We start from the raw sequence: 15,771 nt of genomic DNA on the forward strand, positions 1-15,771 counted from the left end.
ATTCAACACCTGTTAAAACCTGTTGGGCATCCTGTACAAGCTGTATACGTTGACTTTGTACCTAGTTTTGATTTTTTTTATTGTGTTATTTGAATTCAGGTGACGTATCTCCAGCTTTGAGAAAACGTTGGACACCACATTGGTTAGATTGCAGACAAGGAGGACTAGATACGCAAGGACTGCAAGCTTCATAGTCATTTTAGTTTTTCATTGTATCTGCTACCTGCTGTAACGTAGCCTACTACTAGTATTTTAGCGCCACCCAATTAGCAGTTAATGGCAGAAGTGAATCCATTATCTAGGGATTGGTTTTTAATGGGTGGAACCCATGGATATATGTTTGGTTTGGTTGGACGTGGGGTGAAAGGAAGTCCCGGATTGGTGTGGTTTGGATTTTGCATGTCAATAAATTGGTTGGGGTGGATAAATTATTCATTTAATGCCACACATGGGCTGGTGTGGATATAGCGTGGATCTCAGCCCATTTGCAGGGCGATCTGAAATACATGCTTTCTAGGAAACAGTTCAGACGTGGCACCTCAGATACAATGATTTCAGATTTAAATCTCAAATATTTACATTCCAAGCAATGTTCAGATGTGGGGATCTTTGACCAACAATATCAGCTCCTTGTAGAGACGTATGAATGGGATCATCCACTATTCCTATTTTCCTATCGCTGCATAAGATTCTAGTTCTATGATACAGTGTGCAGAGCAGCTAGTCCTTTCAATGTTCTACTTGTTATCCTCTTGTTCAGGTGCAAATTCTTTCAATATGTCATCCTTGTATGGACCAGAATCATGTAAGACCTTAATAACATGCTTAACCTGATATTTACACGAGAAAAAAGTATTAGTTGGAGCTTCAGTAAAAGGCAGGAAGGCATGCAAAACATCTATCAGAATATATGCCATACTAGTAATGTCAGCATTTGCCCATCACTAGGAGGAAAAATAGAACAAATGAACTAGCTACTGGGAAAAAAATATTGTGCACGTTTGGTGCACCAGCAAACATTGATTAGCATTTAGCTCCAAACGTGAGGCTGATGAACGGTAACAAGAAATTATTTTCATCAAAAAAATCATAGCTGTGTGACGTTTACAAATAGGTGGCGGGAAAAAGAAAAAGAATATGCAAGTTTCACAGTCAAGGATGCAAGATGAAGTATTCAACCTGCAGTGAGTTTGGCATTTGGATGGCAAAAAGCACGCAGATTAACTACAGATAATATGTACTCAGATGGCAGAGTTGTAGATGCGGACAAAAAAAGATTCTTGTCAGGCACACATAGATTGGAACAGTGATTTTGGCGAGAAACTGGTTGAAAGTATTGACCCAAAAAATACCTGAGCTGTCTCATTTGCAAGAAAATTTCCAATAGCTTTCCCAAAACCAGGATCTGAGAAGTAGTGGCAGCTGTAAGTTGTCACTGGGAGATAACCACGCTGGATCTTGTGCTCTCCTTGAGCACCTGCCTCCACCTTACTCAGGTTTAATTCTATGGCTGCTTCAATTGCCTGGACAACCGAGTATTCCATAAGCGAACTAAATAATGACATTTGCTGGATTATATGGTTCCAAAGATGCGCAAATTACTTGATAATAACAAGCTTCAAAATGCAAGTTGGGAAAATAAGCATTTGGAAGGCATCCCCATAGTCGACCAAACAGTGTATTGCCTCCAATAAGGTTAAGAGCACCAGCAACAAGTTTATCGTCATTTTCAGCAACAATAAGCATCACATTGTCCCCCATCTTTTCTCCTAAGAGATGAAAGAATTCTCTTGTCAAGTATGGTCTGCCCCAGCTGCAAAGAAAAGTAATCTATAAGGGAAAAATACAGCAAGCAAATATTACTGCCACACAATCCGTACCTATCAAACAAAAAGTAGTGCCAGAAGGTGAGTGATTATGTTAGGATTATTCTTAAAAATTAGCCTATGTGTTAGCCATTACATGCCGCTTATCAGTAAACTACAAGCTCCAATACTTATATTCCTTTCTTGCTTTTATCACTTTTAGTTCTTGTTTGTTATTACACGGTGGCAACCTCAAAATATTATTCCTTTAACAAAGTCATTCGTGTCTAATAGAGTGGGTCAATAAGAATGGTGCCAGACTATGATATGTGGAAATGCTCACAGAAGATGGACTGCCATTTCAAGGACCCTATTGGGATCATATAATGTTAAGCACAGAATGAAAAATACAAGGTAAAGAGGAATGCAGAACAAAACTGATTATCAGTAGTGTTGCGGTAGAATTTATAGAATGCGTCCCAGTGGCTGCTCTGCAATGTGAATGAAAACAACTATTATGAAGATATGGCCACACCCAGAGGGGCGCGGAGGACGCCCAGCAGGGGTTGGTTGGCGCTCCGCGCCGGAGGGCTGCACCGCAGCGTGCGCCAGCTGCCAGGCCCGGCCCCTCACTCAAGCTCCACGCCAGCTGCAAGGTGGTGCGTGCTGATGACCTCGCGCGGTGCCTGCGGCGGTGATCCCGCGGGCGATCGTGCCGCGGCAGGCCGGCAGCTTAGCTGCAAGCCCGACGGCGGGCGGACGTCATGGCCGGCATTGGCCAACTTAGTTCTCCGCAGCGCTGAACAGTTGCAAATTGTGTGTTGCCTGCTACCTCGTTCAAGTGAGATCGCAGAGGAGAACATCTCTAGCTAGTTGGTTGCAGCATAGTGAAGAGTACTTAGAAGTGCTTTTCAAAAAAAAAAAAGAAGAAGAAGAAGAGTACCTAGAAAAGCTAACGATCAAACTGTGATGATACGGCCGGTATACGGGAAACTAGAGCTCCGAAGTCCTTACAATTGTGTGGTGGTTACCTGTTCTACGAGAAAAGCTAACGATCAAACTGTGATGATACGGCCGGTATACGGGAAACTAGAGCTCCGAAGTCCTTACAATTGTGTGGTGGTGACCTGTTCTACGAACAGTGTAGGTTGAGAGGTACATGCAATGTTTTTTTTTCCGTTGGTGGGACACTTCGTTTTGTTTCGGACTCCTTACATCCGGTTGAAATACGTCAAAGAGATGGGATTTTTCATTTTGTGATCCACGTGTAAGATAAAACAGCGAGCCATGTCTCCACAAGTTCACATCCGTTCAAATATGGATTTTGTGGTGCGCGTGCACTCCTTTATACAGGCATATTAATCTACTCCAACAGAAGTAATCAAGACACCTTACAGAAAAAATTAGACCAAGACCAACGACACCTCCACATTTTAGAGAGATCCGGCAACTAGTGAATGTCTCTACGAGTTTTCATTTTTTTTTTTGAGGCAGATAGGAATTAGAAATCCACATATGTGATTCATATTGACCAAGTCACAACTATACTGCAACCATTACCGATAAAGAGCAATCACCAAGAGGCAAGAGCCCTATTATGCAGGCGTATTATTCCTACACAACTAAGCAGGAAATGTTATTGAAAAATTAGACCAGGACCTACACAGTAGTATACTAATTAATATGCATGAAAACTAAGCAACTCTTACAGAACAATGGCTATCAACTGATCATCTGCTAGCAAAATAAATTTAAAGCAAAAAGTGGTTGAAGACAGCACGTTCTGGTTCTCAAATTCCGAAATTTTAGATAGACACATGAGATCCAATTTCAGAAATTAATGGAACAGAACACTATCTCATACAAGACTATAAGTTTTCAGTGATTTTTTTTGATGAAATTTTCAGGCAATTCAGAGCAGGCCAGATGAGATTCATACTGACAAGTTCATAGCTAGGCAACAATCATTCAGAATTGATATCATGTAGCTGCGCTGCCGTGCGCTGACGAAGCATCTGCATTACTTCTGTCGGTGTACATGTGTTGAGCATGCATGTGCGAGGTTTATTAGCATCAAAATCTAGATTTTGGAGCAGATTAACTTCATATATTATTGCCATTGCAGCAAAGTGCATCAAGGGAATATCACTTTTAAGCAATACGGATGTACCATCGCTGGCCGCTAGAAGACTCGTGTTTGCATGCAGCAACTTCCAACTTCCAACCTACGGTTTTGTACTAGCTAGAGCGCTAGCAGCCCTATTATATGTCTGCATGCACTTGAAAACAGCTTCCAATAGAAATATACGGAATATAAATTATAGATTAGCGTGGTAACTCACATGAGATGAACCGGCCGGATGGCTACAAATCTTACTACGGCGGTGAGTATACATGGCCAAACGGGCCGCCCGGGCATGGCACGGCCCTAGCACGGCGAGGCACGGCCCGGCGGGGCACGGCGGCGCTGCCGTGCCATGCCGCGTAGTGCCGCCGTGCCGGCATCCCGGCCCAGGCACGGCCCTACGAGGGCGCCGGCGTGTCGTGCCGTGCCCTTGGGCACGACGGCACGACAACAGCAGCCGGAGCCCGGAGGGGTGACGGTGGTGGCCGGGGTGGCGGGGCAACGACGGTGGCCGGGGGAGGCGGGGATGAAGGCGACGGCAGCTGCCGGGGAGGCTGGGGCGACGGCGGCTGCCTGAGAGCTGAGGGCGACGGCGGCGGTGGTCAGGGAACCGGGGACGACAGCGGCGGAGGCGCCCGAGGGCGGCGGCGAATGCAGGCACGGGGAGGCAAAAAGCGGTGGTGGTGCGTGAAGGGGAGTAGGGTTAGGTGGCAGCAGCGGCGCGTGAAGAGAGAGAGAGAGAGGGGGGAAGGAGTGGATGTGGACTTTTTTATTTTACGTGGGCTGTAAGCGGGCCGTGATTGCGGCCCAGGCACGGCACTAGGCCTAGCACGGCCCGGGCACGGGCGCGGGCGGTACCGGGCCAGACCGTTTTCGGCTTGTGCCAGTGCTGGCCCGTCGGGCTCAGCCTATTTGGCTGACTATAGCGGTGAGCAAGGCCATGTGCAGTGCCATACAACCATTAAGCCAAACGGGCGGCTCGGCACGGCATGTTTAGGCACGGTTAAAGTCACGGGCCGTTTTGTGCCCACCCATGGGCTGAGTTGCCGGCCCAGGCACGGCCCGAAGGTGCCTTAAGCGTGTTGTGCCGGCTCGTTTGGCCCGACAACCCTTTAGTGCAGCGGCCGGCGGCCGCCGTTCGCGCCTCACCGCTGTCCCCCCTCGCGCGGCCACGCCTCGCCGCCGTCTCTGTCCGCCGGGACTTACGTCGTCGTCGTCCTCCGCCTGTCCGGGCTCCGCCTCGCCGCTGTCCTCCGCCAGCTCTGTCCCCTCCCATGGCCTTTGCCCACCGCCGCCGCTCGCCATGAGCCGCCGCAACTTCATCGTGCGCATCATCCTCGGCGATAATCTGATCACCATGGATGATGAAGGTGACCGAGTGAATGTGATCGGGTGCTCTAGTCTAAGAGGGGGAGAGGGTGAATTAGGCTCTCTTAAAAACTTGACATATGGCTCCAACTAGTTTGCACAAAATTTAAGCTAAAACAAGCTATCTAGATGTGCAACTATGGTTCTTCTAGTGTGAAATTCTCATCCCAAAAGAGTTTTGCAACCTATAGCCAATTCTAGCAAGATACTACACTAAGAAAGTAAAGGCACACAATTGACAATATGAAATGCTGAAGCTTAAAGAGAAGGGATGAGAGGAAGCAAACTCTCGACACGAGGATTTATCCCGTGGTTCGGATTGCTACAAAGGCGCCCCTACATCCACGTTGTTGAAGCACTCACGAAGAGTATCGCTTCCCGGCAATCAAGTCTCTTCCGTGAACACAATCACGGTCATCTTGACTCCGATTTTCACTAAGGGAGATTGCCCACGAAGGAGGGGTCTCCGTCCCCCGCACAATGTTGTCGACGCTGCTCCACACCAAGTCGGAGGGTCGTTGACGTGCCGGCGAGCCACCAATGCTCAAAGAAGGCCGGCGCATCGAAGTACAAGTTTGGTTCACTCTAGAATCAGCCACAAGGATCACAACCTTACTTGTTCACTCTCTCAAGAGCTAATCTAGCACTCACACTTACAAAGCTAGTGCTAAAATCTAATGATATGATCAATATGCGCTTGAGTTGGCTTGGAGGTGTTCTTCAATGTGTATGGGGTCTCTCTAGTCTCCAGCAACCTCAAAATGGCCGGGGTGAGGCGTATATATAAACCACCAAGTCTTGGAGCCGTTGCTCTAACGAATAGCTGAAATCAGCAAACCATTGGATGAACCGATGCCTCTGCATGGGGTGGCATCGGTTCATAAGGTCACTCTCAGACCTGAAGTAGCCGTTGAGCTTCTGACGCACTGTCTGCGGAGCCATCGGTTTAATCGATGACTGGGTGTCGTTTAAACCGGTCACTCGCAGCATCTGAACTTGCCGTTGGACCAACTTCTTCAGCTGACGTCATTGCACCGATGGGATGCTCCGATGCACTGCCGGTTCAACCGGTGCTGAAGGCGTGGCTCCTCCGCATTTTACATCGTCTCTGGAATATAGTACGTTGAATGTACCGATGCTCGTCTTGACCTCGTCGGTTCAACCGGTGCCACTCAGATTTTCTCACTTGGCTCAGTTGGCACACTAAATTGCGCCGATGCATAAGGCGTCGGATCTTCCGACAACCATCGGATGCACCGATGGTGGGGCCATCGGTTTAACTGGTGCAGCTGAATCTGCAAATGTCTTCTATCTCTGGATGTTCACTATACTTTGACACCTCTACGACGGATTGGACTTGTCATCTTGATGGTGGATTGGACATAGCGTCTTGACGATGGATTGGACATTGCGTCTCGATGATGAATTAGACGTGTTGACTCATATCCATGGGACCTAATAACGCCTACAAGTATGATCTCACAAACTCATTAGTCCCATTGATTATGTTGTCACTCAATCACCAAAATCACAAACAATGGCCTAAATGGGATCATGTTCCTTACAATCTCCCCCTTTTTGGTGATTGATGATAACACAATCAAAGCAAGCATAAATTTGCAAAAATTGTCAAATTGAACCACTTACACTTGCTTGGATGCTTGCCACCATCCAATGTCGGCTTGGGCCTCCCCCTAAAACCATGATTCTCCCTTTTCTCCTCCCCCTATTTGCTACTCCTCTCTCATATGTTGACTTGATCCACTCGGCATTTCTCCCCTTTTAGAATATACTTCTCCTCCTTGGGAACATGCCTTGCTTTGATCCACATCTCTCCCCCTTTGGAATCAAATCACCTAAAAAGGTTTCTTGCAAAACAATATAGCTCAAGAGAAGATTAGTAGCCTAAGGAGTTAGTTCCATGACTCATGATCCAATTGTATGATATCAATGAAGATACCAATTGAAAATTTACTAGGGTGGATCACAAAATCACAAAACTAGCATGATATGAGCTAAACTTCCTACAAAGTGTGTGCACAACATGATAATGTGAAAATTAAATGCACAACTTGATGTTCAAATAAGGAAGCTTAGGCCATATCATGCACGGATGTAGCTCTAAAATAATGAGGAATTGACAATGATACCAATTGAAAGAGTTTAGAACCTTGCATACCTCCGGGGGCCTTTGTTTACCTTGCATGTACCAATCGAAAGTGACTTGCAACAATTGAAGTCTTTAAAAGAAGAGCACTTGGTACACCAAATTAAGCAAATATATGAGCACATAGCCTATAAACTTAGATATGAGCATTTAAATTTAATAGAGTATGGCTCAATATGCATGAAAGCACAATTTATCTAATCACTCTTATAGAGTTGTTTGTTCACATTAATCGTGAATAACATTCTCTTAGAGTGTTAATTCCATCGTGAGACTATAAAAGATAAACTTGCAAACATGTTAGTCTCAAAATCACAAACCATAGGATGAACTCCCCCTAAATATGTGCATTTAGTGTTTGAATCACGAAGTAAATGTATGCATATTGATTTTGACATAATTGGGAAGTTTATCCTATAGCTTGTGTTCATGGTACTTATATGAAATACATACCTCATGAGGTTCATGTACCATGAAGGGTAAATTTGTGTAGCTTTCTACACACTTATCAAACCATATATGTTGCTCATGGGTTAGAATCATAACACAAGCAACCCACCATATATAACACTAGGAGATGCAATGGAACTACATGATGCTTGAATTGATTCTCGTGTTAATGATGAATGAACAATGATTATATATATATATATATATATATATATATATATATATATATATATATATATATATGGGTGCCGAAAGAGGGCACCAACGTGCCTGTTCGGAAGGTGCGTCTCTGTACGGGCGTGTCCCGTCATTAGTGTCCGATAATGATAGGATTGACTAAGCCATGTGTTAATCATGCGCTTGTACTAATTGATCACACACACTATTATTTCTAACAATAACAATATGACTCTCAATATTGCTTTGCATTTTTCAAGGATAACCTAAGCTCACGTACACAAACATTGACACTAAGCTAAGTTCACAGCTTAACACCACGAAGCAGAGAGAACGAGCTCTGACTGCTTATATATTTTGCTACACGTCTTCAGATGCCGGTGGCTTCATTTGCTTGTTGGCGGCAGGGGTGCCCGTAGTATATATGCTGATGATATCCTTCCTCAGCATGGGCACCACGAAGGCGGGCACCCGATACATGGGCTATTCATGCAGTGGAGATTTTTATTGGCTAGGGGGGCCATGGCCCCCCTTGGCCCCAATGAAGCTCCGTCATTGGTCGCCACGCAGAAGACCACGTGCGTACGTAGAAACATAAGAGGCCAGAAAATCAGAAGGGAAAACGAAAGGAGATGAGGTTGTTGCAGAAACGGAAACCATCAGGACGAGCACGCTTACGATCAAGACGTTGATCAGGTTGGCCATCGCAGGGTTGGTAACGACGAGCTCCGGCGCGTCCTCCGCGGCGGTCGCGCTCCTCTTCATGGCCGCCGTCTTCGAAGTTAAATCCGAAGGACCAGGGCCTCCGTTGCCGTGCCCGCGCTCCTTTGCCTGGCTAGTTCCTTGATTGGTTTACCGACTTCCGCTAGACCTTGCGCTGGAGAGGGTAGCGCCATGTCGACCTTGTATATGAAGGCAGGAGTAGGCAACGACGATGAGTTTTGGGTATAAGGACTCAGCAAACCTATTACGACTCGTATTTCAATTTATTTCTATCAGAAATAAATTGTTTGGTGTTTACCTATGTCATATTTAAAATCCGGAATTCATTCAAATTCGAAGTCTCCCTTTCTCAGAAATGTTTGAATTTTTTTTAATATTAAAGAACAGCAGGCCTAATCTCGGTCCAGCCCAGTTACTCCCTCTCGCACGAGGCCTGTTTTCTGTCGTCGCGGCTCGGCCCAACCCAACCAGACTAGCCTGCCACCTGTCGCGCCAGCGCGTCCCTCTCTCACGCAAGTAGTAGGCCTCAGTGGCACTGAGCCCTGGCTTCTTTGTCCAGCCGTGTCGCCCGCCGCTGCCACTGCCCACCTCGATCTCTTACTACGGGTGCATCACCAACCGCAGTCGCAAAACGGTTAGCTCGATTTTCACTGCACCGACTGCAGTTAGATTGTTGTTTGTTGTGACCCATTTGATCGCCGGCGTATTTGCACCGGCTGAACCGAGTTGGCGCGCTGCCTCGCGAGAACACATCTGCACAGAATTACGCCGCCACCTTCAAGCTTCAACGCTGTTTTCATAGGACAGGCCGAAAGACAAGCTAAAAATTACTAAACTTTGAATAACTTTTCGCTGAAAGGTAACTGCAACGAATTTTATCTGGGTAAAATAAAAAATTGCAGATTCGAGAATTGACGGCTAGAATCAGATTTCGCCAATTTTCGGCTGAAATTCCAAGTGTGTTGCATGTAATGAGAACTATGGCCGGCAAAATTGCGAGCGGTTACAATGTTTCAAAAGAAATTGCGTGCCGTTGGCCTTTCAGAAATAATGGGGGATGGCGGCATCAAACCTGTTTTGGCATCAAACGGAGCACCAAAAAAACTCTCCAGCGGACAGTGCCACATTTTTTTTAAAAACGAAGATACTTGCATGTGCACGTCAATTGCAAAAGCCTAAAATAAGTTCCATTATCAAGTGAAATCACTTCACCAACAGCACCAAAATCATACGCCTAATTTGTATCAAGCCGTGCGCTTTATTCATGTGTGGTACAATGCTGATCCTCAAAAAAAAATTATACGCGTAACTTGTACCATCAATTACACATTGTCATGCCCTAGTAGGTTGCTTGAGAGGTCACTGCCGCCGTCGTCATAAGGCTCCTCAGCGTAAGTGCTGAGGAATTCGGTCCTCGTCTTTTCCATAAACCAGATAGGTACTAGAGACAGAGGCGCCTCCCCAGCAGACCACGCAAACGCCTCCCACAGAGGCCCATCGACACAGAAGTTCTGGAGCACCACGTACGCGAGCATGCAGATCACCATTAGGTAGAGGGGCAGCTGCAAGGTCATGGACAGCGAGAGGCCCAAAAGGCGGGGGGAGTCAGGCTAGCAGGTAAAAGAAAAGATAAAAGATGCACAAGCAAGCGTGACTTGAAACCAGTGGTTTGTGTATACGGAATGCCATGTACTACTTTTTCCCTCCTAGAGGAAGCTTTTGTTGTTTTTGAAAAATCACACTACAAAAAATCTGATGATCCATGACGATTGAATTTCGTCACAGATCACTGAAAAACCGTCATAAAACAGTATCTATGACGATCTCAAATAACGTCATGTATTGAGCGTCACAGATCACACCTGGTGACCTTTCTTAAATTTTTGTCATAGATTGCTCGATCCATGACGTTTTAAAATCGTCATTGTATGTCTCCGGGGCCCTGAAGCCCAACCCAAACCCGTTTTTTATGACGAAAATTAACGTCACGAACAGTATAATTTTCGTCACAGATTCAATTGCCATGTCACACATTGATGACATGAAGGATGACATGGATGGCAGTGATGACATGTAAATTGACGTGGACGATGACATGGATGCTGACATGGCAGTGACATCGCGCCACATGGACCACGATGTGGCAGCAGGCGCATGAGCCAATTTGGGCCTTATTTACAAGGCCCATATAAACAGTATGATCATTTCAGCCCAACCCAAGATACAACAATAAATTAACATCTCATCACATAAATGTTTGATAGAGCATTTCATCACATACAACAGCAAATTCCCTAAAATATTTTCATCTAGAATTGCAATGAGCTGTATTTGAAAGCTAACATGCAATGGCAATCTATACATAAGGTGTATCATTTCTCTTTTTTTTTCTACAGAGGCACTCAAACAAATTCAATGCACTTGGTTCTTGGTCTTTGTACAGAGCCATGAGAACTGCAAGCATGCAACAAACTTAATCTTTCAGCATGGAATCACATTCTAACTTTGGTTTCAATCTAGCAAAAATCTCACAATAATGCATAACTAGCCTCACTTCACATAGTCATGGCCACTTACCATCTATATTCAATTATTTCAACAGCTAGGACTTTGAAGGAAAGCACGACCCTAAATTCCAACAGCAAATGAGTTCCTTTTTGGCCATACTTGGTTAGGAGCAAACACCTAGGCATAAGCTATTGATGTTGCATCACTAAGCCGAGCTGCCCCTGAAATAATAATACCAACAAGTGATCACAGTTAGTCTCTAAAAAGTCCTAGTTGCAGCAAATGAGTTCCAATAGTTGCAGGTATTTTACGTCTGAAAATAAAGTAACACAAGTAACATAGCAGACCAGAAAATGACTAGAAAGATTTGAATATAACCTAACTTGGTGGCAGCACTAGGACTACATGACAACTTTGGCTTTTTCATGCTCATCCGAGTTTCGCCAATTGTTCCTACCAGAATCCACAGCCTCGGAAAAAACAAGCAAGAAAATAATGGATCAGCAGCACGAACTGGTTCTATTATAATAGTGGAATTAATGTTGTAGACTTAATTAAAATACTATGCTCGACAATTGATACTAGTGATCCATTAGGACAAGCAAACCACTTGCTAACAGGAATTAAAGTAGTTCTTAGCAAGACTTCACTAGCAATACTCATACTTGAGGGGCTTCATTATCAGAACTTGGGTGTTGGCAGACAATTATCTGATCATGTGCCATGTATCTGTGTAGAGATGGAGCACTCGACAAAGATATACTTACATCACTGTTATCAATGACATGATTGCAGTTTGGGCAATCCCAGCTCCATGCTTCTGCAATCAATTCCTTTATCTGGTGATGCTCCTACAAGTTGTCAGCCATGGCCTGCAACAAAAGGAACATATTGGAGCTGGGTCACAAGTAAATGTAAAGGAGAATTTGAAGACAGTCAAACTAAATAGAATTTTTTTTCATATTGCCATTTTGCAGTGTCTGTCAACATTCACTAATAATATATGTATCTGAAATGATCTATGAAATATCAACTAAGTAGAGTATATTGGGGGTGCTAACACTGGATTGCAGTCTTGCAGACTATCAAAGATATCACAGGCAATCTGGACAAGAAAGTAAATTATTAATGGACAAGAACATGACTTGGAAAGAGTAAGCACTGTGAAACAATATGTTGTAATCTCTTCTCTCTTTCGACAGGACATGATAGACAACAAGGCAATAATCAAAACTAGCATACCAAGTATAACCAGTCACAATCAAGCAATCAGGTAACTAATAACCAGAGTAGCCATAGCTAATCCACAGATCATAGGCACAGGCGCACATCACATTCATACCTGCAATCTAGACGAGGTTACTATTTCCGTGAATCTATGAGATCCACATCGGGGTGTAGGCAGCTGCAGAGGTGCAGAGCACCTCAGGAAGCAGGCCTAGGTTCTCGCCAACATTGCAGGCGACCCTAAGCAGTACAACGCGGTGCTGGTCGACGTCGAGCGCAACCTTGAGCCGCGGTGGCCGGCTCCCCGCCTTCACCGCTGCCGCGCCGCACAGCCCCGCATCTCGATCGTCGCCATCTGCCTCCTGGCGCCGCGGTGGTGTGTCGGAGGGGCTGTACGAGAGTGGCGGCGGCTGGATCTGAGGAGGGCTGACAACCCTATTGAGGACCCTAAGAAGTACAAGCCGGATGCAGTGTTTCCGCGGCCAGACGGATCTGCTACCCGACGGTGGCCCACTTGCGGCCCTGGGTTGCGCGCCAGAGGAAGTCGAGGGAGAAGCGGCCTGGCGGTGGCGAGGAAGGCCGAGCGCGCACTTGGGGGAGCAGCCGGGCGCGCGCCACCGCCTGCACACGAGCTGCGCGCGGGCTAACTGGCGGAGAGGGAGGCGGATGAGGACGGAGCGTGGTGCGTGTGCGTGGCGTGCGGCGCCCTTGCACCCTCGGCCCCTTGCAAGCAGCTATGAAGGAGGGGCGGTGGCGGGGTACGGCGGATGCGGAGGAGCAGCGGGATCTAAAGATGGATGGGAGGGCGGCTGACCTAGGGTTTGCTGGCCTATTTATACGTCTACGGATCGATCTGAGTCGTTGGATCAGAGATGGACGGTCGGGAGAAGTTGGGCTTTGATGGAAGATGGCTGTAGCTGCAGTTTCGGCCTATTCAACATTTTTCTTTATTTTTCCCATTTTGTTGCACCATAATGAAGTAACATATAAAAATAATTATCTTCTATACACTAATATATTTTTTTGAATATAATAGACTACATATAAATTGTCTGGTAGAAGTTTTAATAATTTTCAAACTCATTTACTATTTTTCATGGTTTAAATGAATTTCTGCATATTTATTGAAAGTAATTACAATTTGAACTATGTGTACCCCAAAAAGATACAAAAAAATTGTAAAGAAATTATATTTAGGCTCATATGTTCCATTGTGTCCCCAAGTGTCGTAGATGGATGAAAAATTCAATTTTCTTCTAGGGATAATTCAAACTTCTTTTTCCAAATTACCATATAATAATTACAGTAATATCCAAATCTAGTCAAAAAATTCTATAAATTGATATGACAACATGTTTTTGGTCTTTTAGCTTCCCATAAAAAAATCAAGTAGTTCTAATAATATGTCACTATACATTGTTCACAAATGGATATCTTTCTCACATAGTTTCATATATCTCAAGTCAAACTTTGATATTTGAATACCTCATAAAATGTTCGAACTTGTATGTACCTCAAATTTGGACACCACCTTATATTGACCATAACAATGAAAAATATGAAATTACATTAGCAATTGTTATGCAAAAAACATGTTTTTCAATTCTCTATTTAATTGGAATAAAAAATGTATTACGAAAACAATCTAGATATAGCAATTAATGTAAAAAAAGCCACTAAATAAAAGATCCAGATTTTAGAAAACTTCAGAAAAAAGAATCATCAAATTTGGAGTTCATATGAGGAAGAAATACCAATTACAAAATTTAATTCGGGATCAAAAAGAAAAAGATGATTCACACATTTGTTCTTCACTGTAGGGCCACGTTGCAATACTATTATATAAAACATTTATTATTCAGCGTAATCAAAAACAAAGGCCTGGCGCATTGGTAGGGCACCCGGGTCTTAACCTCCGTGCCCAGGGTTCGAATCCCCGCAGTGCTCGATGCCCTAAAAGGGCAGGTTTTTATTATTTTTCTAAATTAAAGCACCGATATTAGGTATAAAGATGTTAATACCAATCTATTTCACAAATGAATGCGCGGACCAGTGGTAAGGTACGGCGGTCTGGTCTTGGTGATCAGGGTTCGAACCCTCCATTCTCTCTTTTTTTACCCCAATTTTTATCTTTTTTTTTGTGAGCACCTCTTTATTTTTCTTATCACCAATTCTGCGGGAGAATTTTTTTCTTCCATCACATGCAAATGAAGGCAACTTATTTTTTTATCTCCTACCTTGCACAACACCCACATTTTTTTAAGAAAAAAAGTAACACATCTTATTTTCTTTAAAATAAGCAACATATTATGGTTTGAGCACCATATCAAATCCGTGACGATTTCTATTTTCATTCTATGACGTTTTCAGAGGTTTGTCATGGAAACTAAGCCCAAATTAGAGCCCATATGGGCTCTTTACAAATCTGTGACGAAAATTCATAAATCGTCATAGATCCTGCCTGTTTATGACGGTGTTCATAAACGTCACAAAAAATTCGTCATGGATCAATGGATTTCTTGTAGTGTCAATAAAGCTTCCTTTATCGGAAAAAGGTATACGGAATTTGAGCAAATCTAGCAATGAAACAATGTAAGGGGTGGTAACGGGTCATGATCCTAATGGCCTCTTCACAGCCCACAATGGCCCTTAAATATTTTAGTTTAAAATTATATAGAATTAGAGTCCGGCTCTTTTAAGATCCGGTCCTTAGATTCTCTAGACTAAACTGTAAGGCCCTTTACCACCCCTAAATGTATCTATTAATCTATATAGGTTCCGCGACAAGGCAATTTTGTTTAATTCACGAATTTTTTTGAATTTTGGTACTGTAGCAATTTTATTGTTATTTGGCAATTAATATCCAATTATGAACTAATTAGACTTAAAAAATTTGTCTCGTCGTTTACAGTTATAAACTGTATAATTAGTTATTTTTTAACTGCATTTAATGCTTTAGGCATATATCTAAAAATTCGATGTGACGAGTACTGTAGGAAAAAATTTTGAAAGAAAAAAAAAGATATCACTCCTTATTCAGATTGGTTAGGTACGTTAGTCCACTTGTTCTTGTGGAAACTTGTAGCAGATCTGATAGGAGTAGAGATTTGACTCTAGTTTCTGAATCGGTGTACGATCGCGTAGAGCATCAGGTAAAGAGGGAGGACATGACTAAACAGCGCCGAGAGAGTAGAGATGAGCACGCTTACGAAGGCGTTCTC

General features: G+C 44.0%; 1 protein-coding gene and 1 long non-coding RNA gene across 2 annotated transcripts; both read right to left on the reverse strand.

Annotated features, from left to right (window-relative positions):
- Positions 1-540: 540 nt before the first annotated feature.
- LOC120641081 lies at positions 541-2,314 on the reverse strand. The gene is made up of 4 exons (XM_039917039.1): positions 2,244-2,314; positions 1,603-1,813; positions 1,353-1,523; positions 541-830 (listed from the first exon to the last, which is right to left on the reverse strand). The coding sequence occupies exons 2-4, from the start codon at positions 1,759-1,761 to the stop codon at positions 738-740; spliced, it is 423 nt and encodes a 140-aa protein (XP_039772973.1). The 5' UTR covers positions 1,762-1,813; positions 2,244-2,314; the 3' UTR covers positions 541-737.
- Positions 2,315-11,475: 9,161 nt separating this feature from the next.
- Positions 11,476-12,483, reverse strand: LOC120643041. The gene is made up of 3 exons (XR_005662838.1): positions 12,091-12,483; positions 11,702-11,793; positions 11,476-11,544 (listed from the first exon to the last, which is right to left on the reverse strand). It is a non-coding gene; the product is annotated as an uncharacterized LOC120643041 (long non-coding RNA).
- Between the last annotated feature and the right edge of the window lie 3,288 nt (positions 12,484-15,771).

The sequence above is a fragment of the Panicum virgatum genome, chromosome 7K (genome assembly GCF_016808335.1).
Source record: "Panicum virgatum strain AP13 chromosome 7K, P.virgatum_v5, whole genome shotgun sequence".
In the NCBI taxonomy this organism is placed as follows: domain Eukaryota; kingdom Viridiplantae; phylum Streptophyta; class Magnoliopsida; order Poales; family Poaceae; genus Panicum; species Panicum virgatum.